Source organism: Plasmopara halstedii (genome assembly GCF_900000015.1).
Source record: "Plasmopara halstedii genome assembly, contig: Scaffold_323, whole genome shotgun sequence".
Lineage (NCBI taxonomy): Eukaryota > Oomycota > Peronosporomycetes > Peronosporales > Peronosporaceae > Plasmopara > Plasmopara halstedii.
In genome coordinates this window covers 1,895,285-1,909,646 of record NW_020187244.1, presented here as the reverse complement: position 1 = coordinate 1,909,646, position 14,362 = coordinate 1,895,285, and the positions used below count along the sequence as shown (strand labels likewise).

The window sequence follows — 14,362 nt, the reverse complement described above, 5'->3', positions numbered from 1 at the left end:
TCCGACATCAGGTGTTTTGACATTGTTTCTGTTTCCCATTCCAAATCTCTTTTGATTATCATCACCAATCTTATTTTGACGTAATGACCCCTTTCTCAGGACTAATCTTGCTCAAATTCATACCAAAGGACCAGTTGAGGTGGCTCAAGTCCTTCATACCAAAAGTTTTGGTGATAACGTTCTTCTTTGACTTGGGTAAATCATCATTGTTACTTACAAAGACCAGATCGTCTACATAGAGTGCCACAAATATCACGTCGTCATAGTCTCGCTAGATGTGGATATAGAATTAGCCCCACAATGTTAAAGTCTAACTGTAGTGTAAACAGGTCTTATGTCTAATCCTACGTCCGCGATGGCTGCTTTAGAAAGTAGATCAAGCGCTTCAGATTGCAGACGTATTTTGATTGCTCTGTATCGATGTAGCGATCCCGCTGCATCGGCCCATTCAGGACGCCGTTCTTACGTTCATCGGATGCATCGTAAGATTGTACCTTGCACGCCAGGCTTATCAGAAGTATAATTGACGTGAAGTTGGCTTTTGGTGCAAAGGTTTTTCTGCATCGTCGATGCTGTGCTTGAAACAAAAAGCTATGACCACGAGTCGCATTTAGAGGCTGATGGCAGATACGAGGAAACGATTGAGCAAAACCGAAGTCGTCATTTCAGCTTCACCTTAAAACTACTTGGCTAAGCTAGCATGCACCAACATGCAGCTTGTACATTCCACTATCGTCAGGTTCATCCGTGCAGCAGCACCTTTCTGCTGAGGTGTGTACGGAGGCGTAACCTGACATGACATGATGTTCCAAGACCGGACAATCTCAACAACGCGTACACGCCAGAGTTGTAATTTTGAAAAATCGACTTATCTATGTTTTTGCAAGCGCAACGAATCAGCGAAGTTGTCGACCACCTCCGACCTGTCTCGAAGCAGATACACGATCAAAAGAAAGACCTCTCGTCGTTCAATACCACAAATTTAGGTTGCAATCAAAATTGAGCAACTTTACGGGATGACATTCTTCGCTATTAACAGTTTCCTGGCCTGTGTATGGCATGACTCGAGGAAATATTCATGAAGTTCACTCGAGTTTGCTTACCTTATGCACGACCACCAGACCGGCATCTTTTATAACAGAGAGAAGGCTGCATGAAAGGTTTAGAAGTTGAAATATGGCTTCAAGCACATTCTTCTTTGTTCTGCGTAGTGTTGACATCGTTGTTACTACGTCGCCTTCACCAACGGTTTACATTACACCACTGTTCATAGGATGTACGCTCACATACAAGATTGTCATGTGATACTTCATATATTTTTTGCGTACGCCATGATCTGCGTCGCCCACAACTCGACCAGCCACTCAACATGATATGGTGGTACTAATGTTACGACCAACAGACACTTAGCCTGCGCGATGCTAACGTGCTGCGCCCTGTTCATTCCGCATTTTGTGGATACACACTGGCAATTGTGGGATTCGTGCTTATGAGTTTCCACTGTCGTGACAAGCACTTGTAGCTTTGATCGGCGCTTGTCATCCTTTTCGTCTTCCATTGTTTGCATACACAAATTACTGATATTAATAGTGCGTGATCACCACCTTGTTCTTTGCGCTTCATGTCTTCGTGGAACAGCCGGGACATCACAAAAACCTTTGTTCGCGAGTCGGCGCTCGACTCCAGCGCCATTATCAGGAAATGACGCGACCCGCAGAGACTTTCAAGGAGCATGACAACCTAGTTGTCTTTCCTGACCGTACGACCCACAGCATCAAGCTGTTCCGTCACTGTCATGATCTTGTTAATGTACCCCACCACATCTTCACCAGCACTAGTTGTAATTGTGAAGAAACGTCGACGAAGAAAGAGCAACTTGAGACGCAAGCATGCATCAAGCGCACCACCAGCAGACGAAGCTGAAGGCAACTTCAAATTCTTTACTACAACACAGATGATTGCTATGGCCTAACGCGACCTCTTTTGGACGGAACTGGTCTATGCGGTGGCGCAGTGCTCAACCGCTTTTAATCGAAAACGACTTATACCGATCACGTACCTTAAGCAACTTTGCATCTTGAATTTCTACGTGTGAAGCTTTGTTTCGTCAAATTTGTTGATGCTGCTGGGATTGAGAGGTATAATTACAGAAGGCGAAGCCGTGATCTACGGTATTTGTTGCGGGACTAGGCTCATAACCCGCTGAAAAGTCTACTTGAGCTGTAGATGCCAGATTTAAAATAGATCAATCAGTCCCTTGTCTGCAACACTACTTGCTCTCACTAAATTCAGACCTTAAGATTCTGCTTTTACTGAATACTCTTTTGTCTTATCATCGCTACTCCCCGACACACACGAAATCGGACCGCTCACGATTAGGGCGTAAAAACGATAAAGCTACAACTGATATGTCGAAGAGAATGCGAGGGGCATTCAGATTTGAAGTGTTCTGTCGAAGATGGAGCAGCGTCCCCACCATCATCTGCAGTTGAGCTACCCATTGCTCCAGAGTAGCGATACGTTGCTGAATCGAATATTCAGTGTGGTGGCGCGGCTCAAAAGGCGCATCTAAAATTGATCCATCTCAGTTTCTGCCGCACGCCGAGATTCTCAGAGACAGAAAGTGAGAGTCAACGTATTAATATCAAGCTGCAAAAGTATCGCTACTGCTCAGTGATCAAGGTAAGGCTCCCTTCCGCGTGGAACGTTTTGCGGGCCGGCGGATACACCAGGGCTGTAATCAGTAGATGCTGTAGTGGAAGGTAAATTCCACTCCGAAAAGTATAATCATGGGGTTGAAGGCCCCACTGGGGCAAGATTGTCCTGATACTAAGCTGTGTCTTCTCTATGTCGGTCCATACACTGTTGTAGCAATTAATATATTTGAGATTCACTTTAGGATCCCGACGAGAATGCAAAATCATCCTTCGCTCAAAGTAGGTATGCTCGGGCCATATCGCAATCCCGCTCTTTTGATCCAGTCATATGTTAAGCACTGTGTAAGAATCGAAGTGACCTCGCAGCGTTGGACATCGGTGCGTATTTTGACAGCCAGAATACTCTGTACAATGGCGTCTCAGTTTCGAACTCACGCTGAATCTATCGAAGAGAGTTGACGTGTTTCCATCATCACGAGGCCAGCTTTAGTAGGATATCCTTCAGAGGGCTTGCTTGATGAGCGAGAGGTGGCCTACTTCTACTTAGTAGGTCACCAGGATTGTCACCAATATTTGATGGAGTGTATAGAATACCTCACCTCGAAGACTCATTGGAGTCTGAGAGCCGACTTTGTTAAGATCATCTTAAAACTGCCGATGCATTAAATGTGTTCAAACCGTCGCCTCCAATTGCTATGCGTACCGCCAGCCTTGATCTATTATGGGGCAAAGGCAGAATTGCCTGGTGAAGCGTGCTTCAAACTAGCCGACCCAGTACCAAATTTGATATTATATCGGTTGTTGTACCAGTCTGCTTTAGAAAGAACTTGGGGTTTTGAGCTTCAACCTTAACGTTTATGTTGTGCTTTGTAGGTTTCATGGTGAATCATTAGCGGGAACTGCTTCACCTAAAGCTGGCCTGTAAAGCTGTAAGACGAATGAAGGGTTCTGTATTTCTCACGCGGAGCGCAAATCCAGTGCGAAACTTATCGGCACTTTTGTCGGCAATCGGTACTCAAATTATAGCCCTCATAGAAGGTTCTGATCAACCCCAACCGTTGATACTCCAAGCGCACGTGGACCTCTTGAGGAGTGGTAGTAGCGCACGCTTGCAGCGGGGCTGCCGTTGCTTAGCGCTTGAGGAAGCGTAATTTAGGTCACCGACCTTTCGTTCTTTACAAGAACTAATACGAGTGTAGCGGATCGCAATCCGCTAACTCCAAGAGTAGTTACTACCTTACCAAGGCTAATAAACTCTTCGGTTTAGATTCAAAACTGATCTTTATCTGCGGCTAAACCGCCTAATTTTATATGTATAGCTTTTACTAAATAAGTAGAATCTAAATACATGCATAACTACTGGCTACCTAGCTACATACCATATTCTTGTTTGGATGCAGTCACACCATGAACGTCTCGTGTGAGACGCACCCCTGTTACCAGGGTACGTGTAACCCCGTTACAACGCTCGTCACTTTCTGGTTATGCAAAATGCCCGCATACGAAGGTGTAATAACGGCTTTGCACTAACACAGCGAGCAACCACTCCCGAAAGTCAGCCTTACAAACGACATGATAAAGTTTTTGGCTGCTTCGATATCTCGTGGTGCAGGCCATTTGCTCGACGCGACAATTCGGTAAAATTTTGCCTTATAAATATTTAGTTCATGAAAAATTGTAATTTTTTATAATATGAAAAAGAAGAAATGAGCTAAAATATGGGAACTTGCCTTGAGACATGTACACTTTCGCATTTGTGTACCAAACTGTCAAACTCGAAGCAACTTCTGAAGAAAATGTAAAAGACATGACGTCCCACAATATTCCAGCCAAAGCGTCTGCGAGTCAAAAATCAATGCGCCAAGGACTCATCATGTTGAAGATATTGATGACCTTGCCTGTTCTATTTGCTCTTTTGAGATTCACTGGAGTTAGTGGTGGGCCGCTTGGGTATGGAATATGCCAGTCCGGGTGTCAGCGGCGTGTTATGCCGCTGCCGATGGGGTCTTTGGTGTTGCCTCGATTCCTGGGTGCAACTCTGCGCTGGGAACGTGCATGGCTAGTTGTGTTGCAGCTGGTTTAATACCAACACCGTAATCGTTGACAATGACTGCTCGAACTCTTAATAGGATTCTATCGTGTGAGAAGCTCTCGGTAGCAAGAAGAAAAATGCAACAGTGTTGATGCATGAACGTGATCTGGGAAGCACAGGCAATATATTTGTAAGCGTAGCTAGTAGTGTGATTAAGATGTATTTAAATTCACAAAATATAACATGAGTGATCTGACAAGATCATTAAGGAACGAAAGCCAGCGTGACTGACCTTAGATATGACGCTCGCTAGAAACCAATCCAAGCCTTTGCGACGAACTTCCATTTGTAACATTGAAGTCTTAATAATCCCTTTCATCAAGTCCAATTACAAATGCAAAAATAGTATTTTTAATCATATAAAAAAAGGTACGTCAAGGCATAATAGCATTAATTAACCAAAATCTGGTTTGTTTACTTGATAGAAAAGGGCAAGATTTGCGTATGTTTGTAACCATTGTTTATGACCTCACATTTTCGGTGTTGTCAATTGAGATTGATGACCTCATAATAAATAGTCTAAAAAAAGGGTTATGACAATGAGGAGGCCAACTACCCATCCTGTCCAGTAGTTCACGCACGACGTTCGTCTTGGTTGGATTGACACTCGACAATCCCCTTTATTTCTCGCAATTCTCTTGCAGAGAAAGACACATGGAGAAGACGTTCGACGACCAACCTCAACAGGGCTCAGTAAAGCTAGTCGAGCGACTTGTGATTGACACGGTTGCTGCCATTGCTGCATCACTTGGTGTCGCGCCCTTCATCACTATTGTGGACCGTGCCATCATTGAAAATGCTAGTGGTGCTCGCCCACTTGGTCGCGGTCTCAAAGAGCTGAGCATTGACTTTCTTAAAAATCCACTACGTTTCATTGGAAAGCGTGAGTTTCATCTGATCTTTGGTCTCTACACCGCCACGTATGCAACCGCCAACATTGTCGATTCCGTGTGCGAGCTTGCTGATACAGACAGCCAAATGCCAAAATTTTTTGGAACCACAGCCGTAAACATGTCACTTTGCATTGCTAAGGATCGTGCTTTTGCACGTATGTTTGGTGTCATCGCACCTGGAGCTTTTCCGCTTGCTTCCATTGGTCTATTCGCCGTGCGTGACTCATTGACGTGCGGTGCATCGTTTAATGCCCCCAAGGTGCTGGCTAAGAAACTTGAGGACAATCAATTGATGGAAAAGTCAAGTGCTAGCACCTTTGCGCAACTTATTTGTCCCGCTGCGGTGCAATTCGTATCCACACCGCTGCATTTGCTTGGTCTTGATCTATACAACAACAAGGGTCATGCTGTAACTCAACGCATTGGATTCATCCAGCGCGAATACGTTAAGTCTGTGCTTGCACGTATTGGCCGTATTGGACCAGCTTTTGGAATTGGTGGAGTGGGTAATTCGTACGTTCGCAACACGCTTCGTGCGGGGTTGGAGTAGATTATATGTGAGTATTGCTAGTATGCGGATCTGGTGTCAATACTACTGTGATTTTATGGTACCAAATGACATTCTGTCATTGTGTTGCCATCGGCATTTGCTCTTGATATTAAAGTATTCATTACACATTGAGACCTTGGATTTACGCGAAAGCCGATCGCTTACATTGCAGCTGACCATACGCTTCTGTATTCTCGACTAAAGTACTATTTTCAGTCCTTGATGCTTTCATCACCGTCATCGTCTTCATCTTCATCATCTTCTTCTGCCTCCTTTAACGTTAGAGCCTTAACCTCTTCGATTTCCCGCTGTAGCTCAGCAAATTTTTTCAAAACCGTATGAGCACTACGATCCGCCTTGTCTACGTTGATGCGGGCCGCAGAAGCGCGTGCTTTCTGCAATTCCTTTACAAGAGGAATGTCTGGACCCTAGTAAAATACTAAGTGAACAAATTGCAAGAAGAGTTGATAAAACAAACGCCAACAATGAACCTCGTGTTCAACTAGCACTTCCATTTGCTTGTCGTATGCAAGAAGCAGCAGCTTTAACAACTCGTCCGAAGGCATGGCAAAAAAATGCAAGAATGAAGGCTTTCCAATTGATGACCGAGTGTCGATAATAGAGCCTAGATCGTCACCCTATCAAAAAAAATGAAACACGTTAAGTACACTACCTATTAAATAACGATCAGCTCATTATTGAGCTAACCTTGACGCGAATAAAGGCACCGGGATACCCGTCGAGTTCCTGTACGCCGTGAAGTTTCTACTTACTCAAACACATAACTAACACCGTTATGGATCAAGCAGCTTACAATTTTAGTCGAGGAATCTGCTTTGTTTCACCTACCGTTACTGTTTTTTTAACAGGTGGCCACTTCATGGCGTACCACCAACGACATAACAGCTCCTGAACCAATCGACCCTTTAGCGACTCATACAGCTCTTCTGTACACTCCTGTTGTCGAATTTTAATCTGCAACTCAGACAAACGATTAGTCTCCGCATGAACAATCTTTTCAGACCATCTCAGTGGATACCTTACCTTTATGACTCTCTTTTTCATCTTGCGTGATGTGTTCCTTGGTGTGGACCGAGAGCTTAGCATGGTGACCTGCACACTTTCCACCTTGCATTTTGGCTCAACCTTAATCTTCTTGCGCTTTGCCAGATAACTGATCGGAATATCGTCATCACTGTCGCTGCTTGGCCCTATCTGTCGCTTGCCCTGGATCACTCCATTTACCTCAGGTAGCGCTACCTCTTTCTTTACTTCAGTATCCGCAGAAATCTTCACTTCCTTCTTCGTCACCGTAAGTTTGGAACGCAATGCTGAGAGCGGGACGTCGTCTTCGCTGTCGCTATCACTACAAAAGGATAGAAGTTCAAGAGTAAGCTCATCAGACTTTCACACATTGCTATGGCGGCAGTAGACATGTTACGGAGACTAAACATTTTGATAATATACAGCGAATCTTTCTGTCTGTTAACGTATCAAATAAAGCTTGTACCTGTCAATGATGCGAGGAATTGTGCTCATACTAAGCGTCTCGGGCAAACAAACCTGTAGGTCAAATGTCACTATTTCATATACCTATTTCATATGTTGAAAATACTATAATGACAAGTCTTGACCACATTAAAGCCATTGGACCATGGATGATGACCCGATAGTGCGCGAAATTCCCGTGCATCTTGCGGATGAATTGCGTCGCAATCTGTAAGTTTATCTATTATGTATCACTACGCATGTTAATGCTAACGAATTGTCGCGCGGATATGATTGGCGAGTAGCTATATGGTGCAATTTCCACTGCGACCGACGTACCGCCCGATGCCAGAGCCTCCACATCGAGCGCGTATTAAACCCCAAAACCAACTGATGCAGCTTGATTTTCCTGTCGACCAGCGTAGCGAGCACTTTGACCAAGATGCAGAGGATTATATCAAGCAAAAACATCTGCGGTTGCAGTCGTCCAGCGTGCCAGCGCTATCCAATTATGCTGTGGGCGTATTTCGTCAGGGTCAGCTTCACCTTACACCACTCACATCAATTATGCAAATGCGCCCTAGTCTCTCGCACATTGATGACGCTGCTAACGAAGAGGAAGAAGATTTGGAAGAAAAGATCGAACCACCGCCTGCCGAGCTAAAAGAGGTCCAGTTTCAGTTTAAAAAGAAACAGTCCGAGCGTGCCATTTCAGCCATTCAAAACTCGTACGCCTACAAGAAACAGCAAATTGATGCTGAAAACTGGATTGAACTTCAGGTGCAAGACAAAAACGTAAGAAAAATTTGAAGATATGACATATCGTGCAGAACGTTGAGTTAATTCTGTGATCATTGAAACAGAGTTGCGGGGCCGAAGAAGAATTTGAAAATCTATTTAGTGAAAAAGAAGAAGAAGTGGTCTCGACAATGACGCCTGACCAATATATTAAAGCGCTACAATACCGCACAGTGGCTTCAGATGATAAGACGGCTTCGAACAACCCAGCACAGTACGTGCACTCCGAAAGGACCAATTAATCATTTGTGACGTCTTACATCATTGTTTCGTTTTGAATATTAGCGTTCATACAGACGACGAAGAAAAAGAAGATGCAATGGACTTCATTCCTCAAATTCTTCCTGATGGTCTTGACACCAAGTACTTGGAAGTTCAACGACTGCTCAAAACAGACCAGATCATGCATTTCGACATGCTTGCAACGCTTCTACCTACTTTAAGTGAGAAGGATATATGCGATGCGCTTAAACACATCGCCATCCACGCGCGAGGACGTTTGCTTCCTATCAGGTACGTTGTTCATTAACTTTCCTTCCATTTTTTTGGATTTAAAGGAATGTTTTATTTGAACTTGTTTTCCTATCAAACATTACAGTGCCTTGGTCTGTCGTGGCGAAACGATGGTTCGGACTCGAAATTATATTATTCAGGCAGTACGTGGTCTTTATGAGTCGATAATTATAAGCATATGTTGATCAGCTTTACGATTTAGTTGTCCCAGGCACCGAACGGTGTAACGAGAACGGAGCTGGCAGAAACTTTCTCTCTAGACGCTGATGCGGTCAAAACAATCTTGAGCGGTAAGACCATTTCCATATCCATCTTACCTGTTGTGATTGATTGCTTGGATGACGTGCAAGCAGAAGTAGCAGTTTTAGAATCGACAACGCGAACGTGGAAATTCCGTTTGGGCCCCGATGACTCCTTTATACAGCGATTTCCTACCCTCGCAAAGGCAATCAAACTTTAGAGCCGATGTACCGATTTCAGGCCCACAGCGTCCTAAAATATAATTGCAACCACATTTGCGACTAAAATCTTCAAAGTTGTGAAGGCTACAGAAATACGCTCGTTTAAGAGTCGCTGCTTTTCGCCAACTCCTTTTGTTTCTTGCTGCGCATAAATTCTAGCGCCATAGCTCTCCACTCAGCGTATTCTTCAGGTGTAGCTGCTGTTGCTGTATTTTCGGACGACTCGAGGCTTTTTACGATTACTTTGTTTCCTCGCGATGTGTGCAGAGATTGTAAACGATGCTGCTGCACCAGCGTCAAATGCGACGAAGCCATATTGACTTCAGGACTTGTCCTTCGTCGCTCCTCATCCTCCAGCTGTTCGATACGATACTGCTCTCTTAGCTTTTTAGCTGCTCTCTTCACTTCAAAGCTCCGAAGTTTCTTTCGATCTAGGATAGCACCACTCAGAGACATTTGGCATTGGGTCTGGAACAGGGAACATAGTAATCTGAGTCAATTGCAACCATTTCTATAGACATGTGCACAACCTCGACGGAGGATACGATCGCATCAAACGCCTTGGAATCACCGCATACAGCTTCAAGCAATCTCTCCTGATTTACATTTATCTGCATGTAAGAATCGGAATACACGTGTCAGCAGCTTCCTCGAGATTGTTAAAATTCAGCTCTTTAACCTTAGCCTGTTTACTAACAGCATACAAACACGCGGCTGCGAATACTGGATCATTCTCATTCATTGTAGACGCTAAAACACTAACTGAGTGCTTACGTCTCTTTCTACGATTTGCCGCTGCCATCTGCGCCAGGTATACACGATACTCATCCAAAACACGATGTACGATTTCCGTGAGCGCCTCACAGCCAAATTTGATACACAATGCAGAAGGTGAAATCTTCACCACAGTGCGAACGCCCACTGCGTCCAGCACCTTGCGCACCATGGGTTCTATTAGTCTTGTATTAGCACCAGCGCATTTTGCCAATCGCTTCTTGTCTACAGGTTCTTCCATCGCGCGTGCTGCAACTATGATACACGCGACAGGACCAGCAAACGGATCTAGACCTGCCGATTTTTTCGCACTTGTCAATCGCCAATTCTCTTCTGCTCGAGATATTAATCGCATTGGTAATCCGCCATACTTGGCTGCAATTGTCCTCACATCCATGACACAGGAATAGATTACGCAATGCTTATCAAATTGATATCGAGGCTCGTCTTTATGCAATACGATAGGTCATTACAATTACAGAGTTAAGACATCACAATGGAAGCCTCAGACGCGTCACTATCTGCCGAGGAAGGTAAGAGGGAAAACGACAGTTGTACGCGCACTTATGAGATCAATCCCTTGTATGTAAGTGTAAAGTATCTCTTGGTTGTGACATTAAGCTGTAGTAGACACTCCCGTTGAAGAACTCGAGAAACCGACTCCCTCCCCTCCGCATTCGAATGGCGAAGTGGACGTCATTTTGCAACTGCAAGCGTGGAAGGAGCGAGGTGAGCAATTAGAGAAATTACTGACCGTGAAAAATGCAAAGTTGCAGGAAATGGAGGAGACGGTGAGTTCAAGACGCTATGGAGTTGACATCTGAACAAGCTAACAGATTATGAATGCAGGAGGTCAAGTTGAAGCGATTATTAGCTATGGCCAAGCGTAGTATTGACAATAGTAAGCAAGAAGCTATGGAGAAAGATGAGAGGATTCAAACGCTACAAGAAGAGCTGAGCAAGAAGCAGAAAAGTAGACACACATGGGTCGTGGACGCGTCAACGCGGGACCCGAAAAAAATCTGGCAAAAAGTGGCGCACGGAAAATTGATTTGGTGTTTGGTTGAGTACGCAGACGAAAACGATATGGACGAACTGAAAGAATTTGCATGGCATTGCTTTAATAATGAAGAGGAGATCCAGGCATATGCAAACCGTGCGACGGGAGAACCGTTGATGCTACCAGACTTTTCTATGATGCCGTATGAAGTAGAGCGCGTGGTAAGTACATTGGAACATATAATTCTATTGTGTGAATTCTTAAATCAAATCTGCTTTATAGAAAAAGAGCTTGGAGGAAGAAATCGACCGTGTTCAGGAAGAATTTCGTCGCTATCGCGTTCGCTCTGAGATTGCTCGGAAGCAAAAAGACGCTGAGATTCGAAAGGTTGATGAATAGTTAAAGATTGCACCGCAGTCATACTGACAAGTCTGACATTTTTGCTGCAGATGAACGCAAATGTAATGGCTAAACAGACAGAGCAGATTGCAGAAATCGACATTCTAGGGGAGCTACAATTGTCAAAAGCGCAGATTCGTCGGTTAGCAAAGGCGCAAGCTGAGGCCGAGGAGCGGGTACGGAAACCTGATGAGCTCTATTGTTTTTATCTGAATTTGGTATCATAATCTTGCAAGGAATCGGAGTGGCGACGAAAGTTCGAAAAGCTGATGAAAGATTATGAAAAACTAAGCGGTACGATGGGTGAAACAGCTTTAGCAATGGAATGGAGAGAAAGGTTGGCTTGTAATCAAGCTTACGTTTACAAAGTTCTCGTCTGATAGATGTGTCACATTTATATCATCAATCACAGATATGAACACACAGTTCGCGAAAAGCAAGAATTGGAAAAAAGAATGGAGGAATTGAAGTTAATGAGTAGTGGTGCATTCGGTAGTTGGAGTGACAGCAGTAATGGAGATTTACAGATGTTGCGCCAAGAATCAGCGCAACATCGAAAACGTGCCTTGAATGCTGCGGAACAGAAAGAATCAAATAGTGTTCAGCTGCACTATCACGAAAATGGTGGGGGGAGCGGTATTAGTAGCCGTTCGAACAGTTTTAAAGATACTCATGCTCGCCGTTTGAGCGGAGAGTCCAACAGCAGCCTGTCGGGGTTCGAAACACCCAACGCGACCAAAACAAATGAGTATTTAAAAAATATTATTTACAAATACATGGCTTCTGACCAGCATGAGGTACGAGAAGATGCGTTTTAAGAAATATGCGCTCATGCTGACTTTGGTGCTTCGAATCTTTTAGGCCAAGGAGCACATGGAGAAAGCAATTGCGACCATTTTAAATTTTACCCCATCCGAAATCACTGCACTTCAGGTGCATAAGACTGCAATTTGTTTGCATGATTCGTTACTTTTACTGTGTTCTGTGTAGGAAAAGCGAAAGCAAACGCAGGGCTGGTTTTGGTAACCCGAACGCATCCATATAACTCCCATTTATTTTATCAGCTTTTCGTGGATCGAATAGAATTGCAACAACGTATTGTAGTGTTACTGCATCGCATCTTAGCAACGTTATTTATTACTGAAAATGGCTATTAGCTTTAGACTTACTTTATGGATTGTTGTCGTTGGTCGAAGTAGCGCACATATCTCTCCACGACACTATACTACACACACCTGGAGAATCAGGGTATCGATCCCTGTACTTCTCATTAATAGCCTCAACATTTGATACTAGCTTTACAAATAATAAATGATAATTGCGTAGCTCGAAGGCTCGCAAAGTGACCTCCTCAACGTTTCTTGCTTACAATTGATTTGGTTCGCTGTAGGTGCGAAACAATCGCGTCAAATGACACATGATCCAGTAGCAATAATGCATTCATTGTTCGATGATGCTGTCAGATGGCCATTCATCTGACAACAGGAGGAATCGATAGAGCTTGATAATGGTGTTTTTCGGATCGAAGAAATCTTTCATCGAGCATCCTCAGAAAACAAGTGAAGAATTTCGAATTCGATGCTCGCCATTGAGGTAATTTCTGATACATATACAACGTCGCGATCATTGTGCCTGTTAATGCTTGCTTCTCGACTCAGTAGATCACTACCGAGTTTCTTCAATGCCCACGTCCCGTGCCACGAGTGTGTTAAGGATGGAGACAGACGGTTCGCTACCACTTCACTGAAAGTTTTTAATCGACGTGCTATGAGTCAGGACAGATTTAGCGGTAGGTGGGCTTCATCTGCATTTCAGCCGGAACCCGGTCGGAACGTTCCTAAAGATATATCACCAGCGCATTCTCAAAACTGGAGAGTGAGCTACAACCGAATTCGGCGCTCGACCGAGCGTGAATGGACTGTTTACACTGTGATAATAAAGCATGAACTGTTCAACTATCTATCCCGTTATAACTAGAGCATTTTGGTAAGCTATGTCTTTCGATGATGAGGAAACCAGCGACTACAAGAATTGATTACAAGTGCTACTAAGTGCAATGCGTGTGTCGTGCATTTTGCACTGCAAAAGCATTAATTCTCAGTGTTCGTGTAAAAAAACGGGCAGGTGTTAAGTACTCGGAGTAGAACCTAGAGCCTGTCTTGTAATTAGCTCGGCGTTTTGAGATTATATGAATATAGACACGCTTCTAATGACTCTTATGATCAACTCGTCTTTATTGTTCGACGTGTAGCTAGCAGCCCACATGTACCACAAGCATCTTTTCAAGGAACATTTTCATCTTTATACATACGGGCACTTCGGTACATACGTACTATATGGTTTCACGAAATGCAATGCTGATCTCGTGCAATTGTTCAGTACTGGTTATATCCAATTTTACTACAGTTGTCACCCCGTTACAATCGACGTCATGACGCTGCGATTCTTGCTGATGCTGTCGTGTGCAGCTTTGTCTCGACGATGAGCAAGGTTTTCAGCATTATTATATCAAAAGAACATTTCCAGTTCCAAGCGATCTTATCGCCCGTCGGTCGATTACGTACACGATCCGTAACGTTCAAGCTCGAAAATGCTGTACACAATATATCGCGGGCAAGCAACTTATGTTGGGTAGTTCAGATAAAATATTGATGTCGACAAACAAACAGTTCTTGTCAAATTTGATAATATTTTCGAGTAATGCTGCTGCAGAATTGACCCGATGTCCAACATTCAG

The 14,362-nt window shown here is 44.0% G+C and overlaps 7 protein-coding genes across 7 annotated transcripts; 5 read left to right on the top strand and 2 right to left on the bottom strand.

The window, feature by feature from the left end:
* Window positions 1–355: 355 nt before the first annotated feature.
* Window positions 356–614, top strand: PHALS_08882 (uncharacterized protein; the record flags this gene model as incomplete). The annotated part of the gene is made up of 2 exons (XM_024724310.1): window positions 356–482; window positions 553–614. 2 exons carry the CDS (start codon window positions 356–358, stop codon window positions 612–614), a joined length of 189 nt encoding a protein of 62 aa, XP_024575200.1.
* A 3,781-nt stretch (window positions 615–4,395) lies between these two features.
* Window positions 4,396–4,740, top strand: PHALS_08881 (uncharacterized protein; the record flags this gene model as incomplete). The annotated part of the gene is made up of 1 exon (XM_024724309.1): window positions 4,396–4,740. One exon carries the CDS (start codon window positions 4,396–4,398, stop codon window positions 4,738–4,740), a length of 345 nt encoding a protein of 114 aa, XP_024575199.1.
* Window positions 4,741–5,403: 663 nt separating this feature from the next.
* On the top strand, window positions 5,404–6,192 carry PHALS_08880 (uncharacterized protein; the record flags this gene model as incomplete). Its single annotated transcript, XM_024724308.1, has 1 exon — window positions 5,404–6,192. One exon carries the CDS (start codon window positions 5,404–5,406, stop codon window positions 6,190–6,192), a length of 789 nt encoding a protein of 262 aa, XP_024575198.1.
* Window positions 6,193–6,390: 198 nt separating this feature from the next.
* Window positions 6,391–7,731, bottom strand: PHALS_08879 (uncharacterized protein; the record flags this gene model as incomplete). Its single annotated transcript, XM_024724307.1, has 7 exons — window positions 6,391–6,417; window positions 6,486–6,620; window positions 6,684–6,830; window positions 6,901–6,957; window positions 7,042–7,167; window positions 7,237–7,558; window positions 7,703–7,731. The coding sequence occupies 7 exons, from the start codon at window positions 7,729–7,731 to the stop codon at window positions 6,391–6,393; spliced, it is 843 nt and encodes a 280-aa protein (XP_024575197.1).
* A 115-nt stretch (window positions 7,732–7,846) lies between these two features.
* On the top strand, window positions 7,847–9,451 carry PHALS_08878 (dna-directed rna polymerase iii subunit rpc5-like protein; the record flags this gene model as incomplete). Its single annotated transcript, XM_024724306.1, has 7 exons — window positions 7,847–7,911; window positions 7,986–8,475; window positions 8,544–8,692; window positions 8,764–8,991; window positions 9,077–9,134; window positions 9,194–9,281; window positions 9,345–9,451. The coding sequence occupies 7 exons, from the start codon at window positions 7,847–7,849 to the stop codon at window positions 9,449–9,451; spliced, it is 1,185 nt and encodes a 394-aa protein (XP_024575196.1).
* Window positions 9,452–9,554: 103 nt separating this feature from the next.
* On the bottom strand, window positions 9,555–10,623 carry PHALS_08877 (atorc6 orc6; the record flags this gene model as incomplete). Its single annotated transcript, XM_024724305.1, has 3 exons — window positions 9,555–9,920; window positions 9,983–10,063; window positions 10,132–10,623. The coding sequence occupies 3 exons, from the start codon at window positions 10,621–10,623 to the stop codon at window positions 9,555–9,557; spliced, it is 939 nt and encodes a 312-aa protein (XP_024575195.1).
* Window positions 10,624–10,722: 99 nt separating this feature from the next.
* PHALS_08876 (GRIP) lies at window positions 10,723–12,651 on the top strand (the record flags this gene model as incomplete). Its single annotated transcript, XM_024724304.1, has 9 exons — window positions 10,723–10,759; window positions 10,848–11,017; window positions 11,076–11,447; window positions 11,509–11,613; window positions 11,676–11,801; window positions 11,862–11,962; window positions 12,038–12,422; window positions 12,487–12,558; window positions 12,616–12,651. The coding sequence occupies 9 exons, from the start codon at window positions 10,723–10,725 to the stop codon at window positions 12,649–12,651; spliced, it is 1,404 nt and encodes a 467-aa protein (XP_024575194.1).
* Window positions 12,652–14,362: the final 1,711 nt, after the last annotated feature.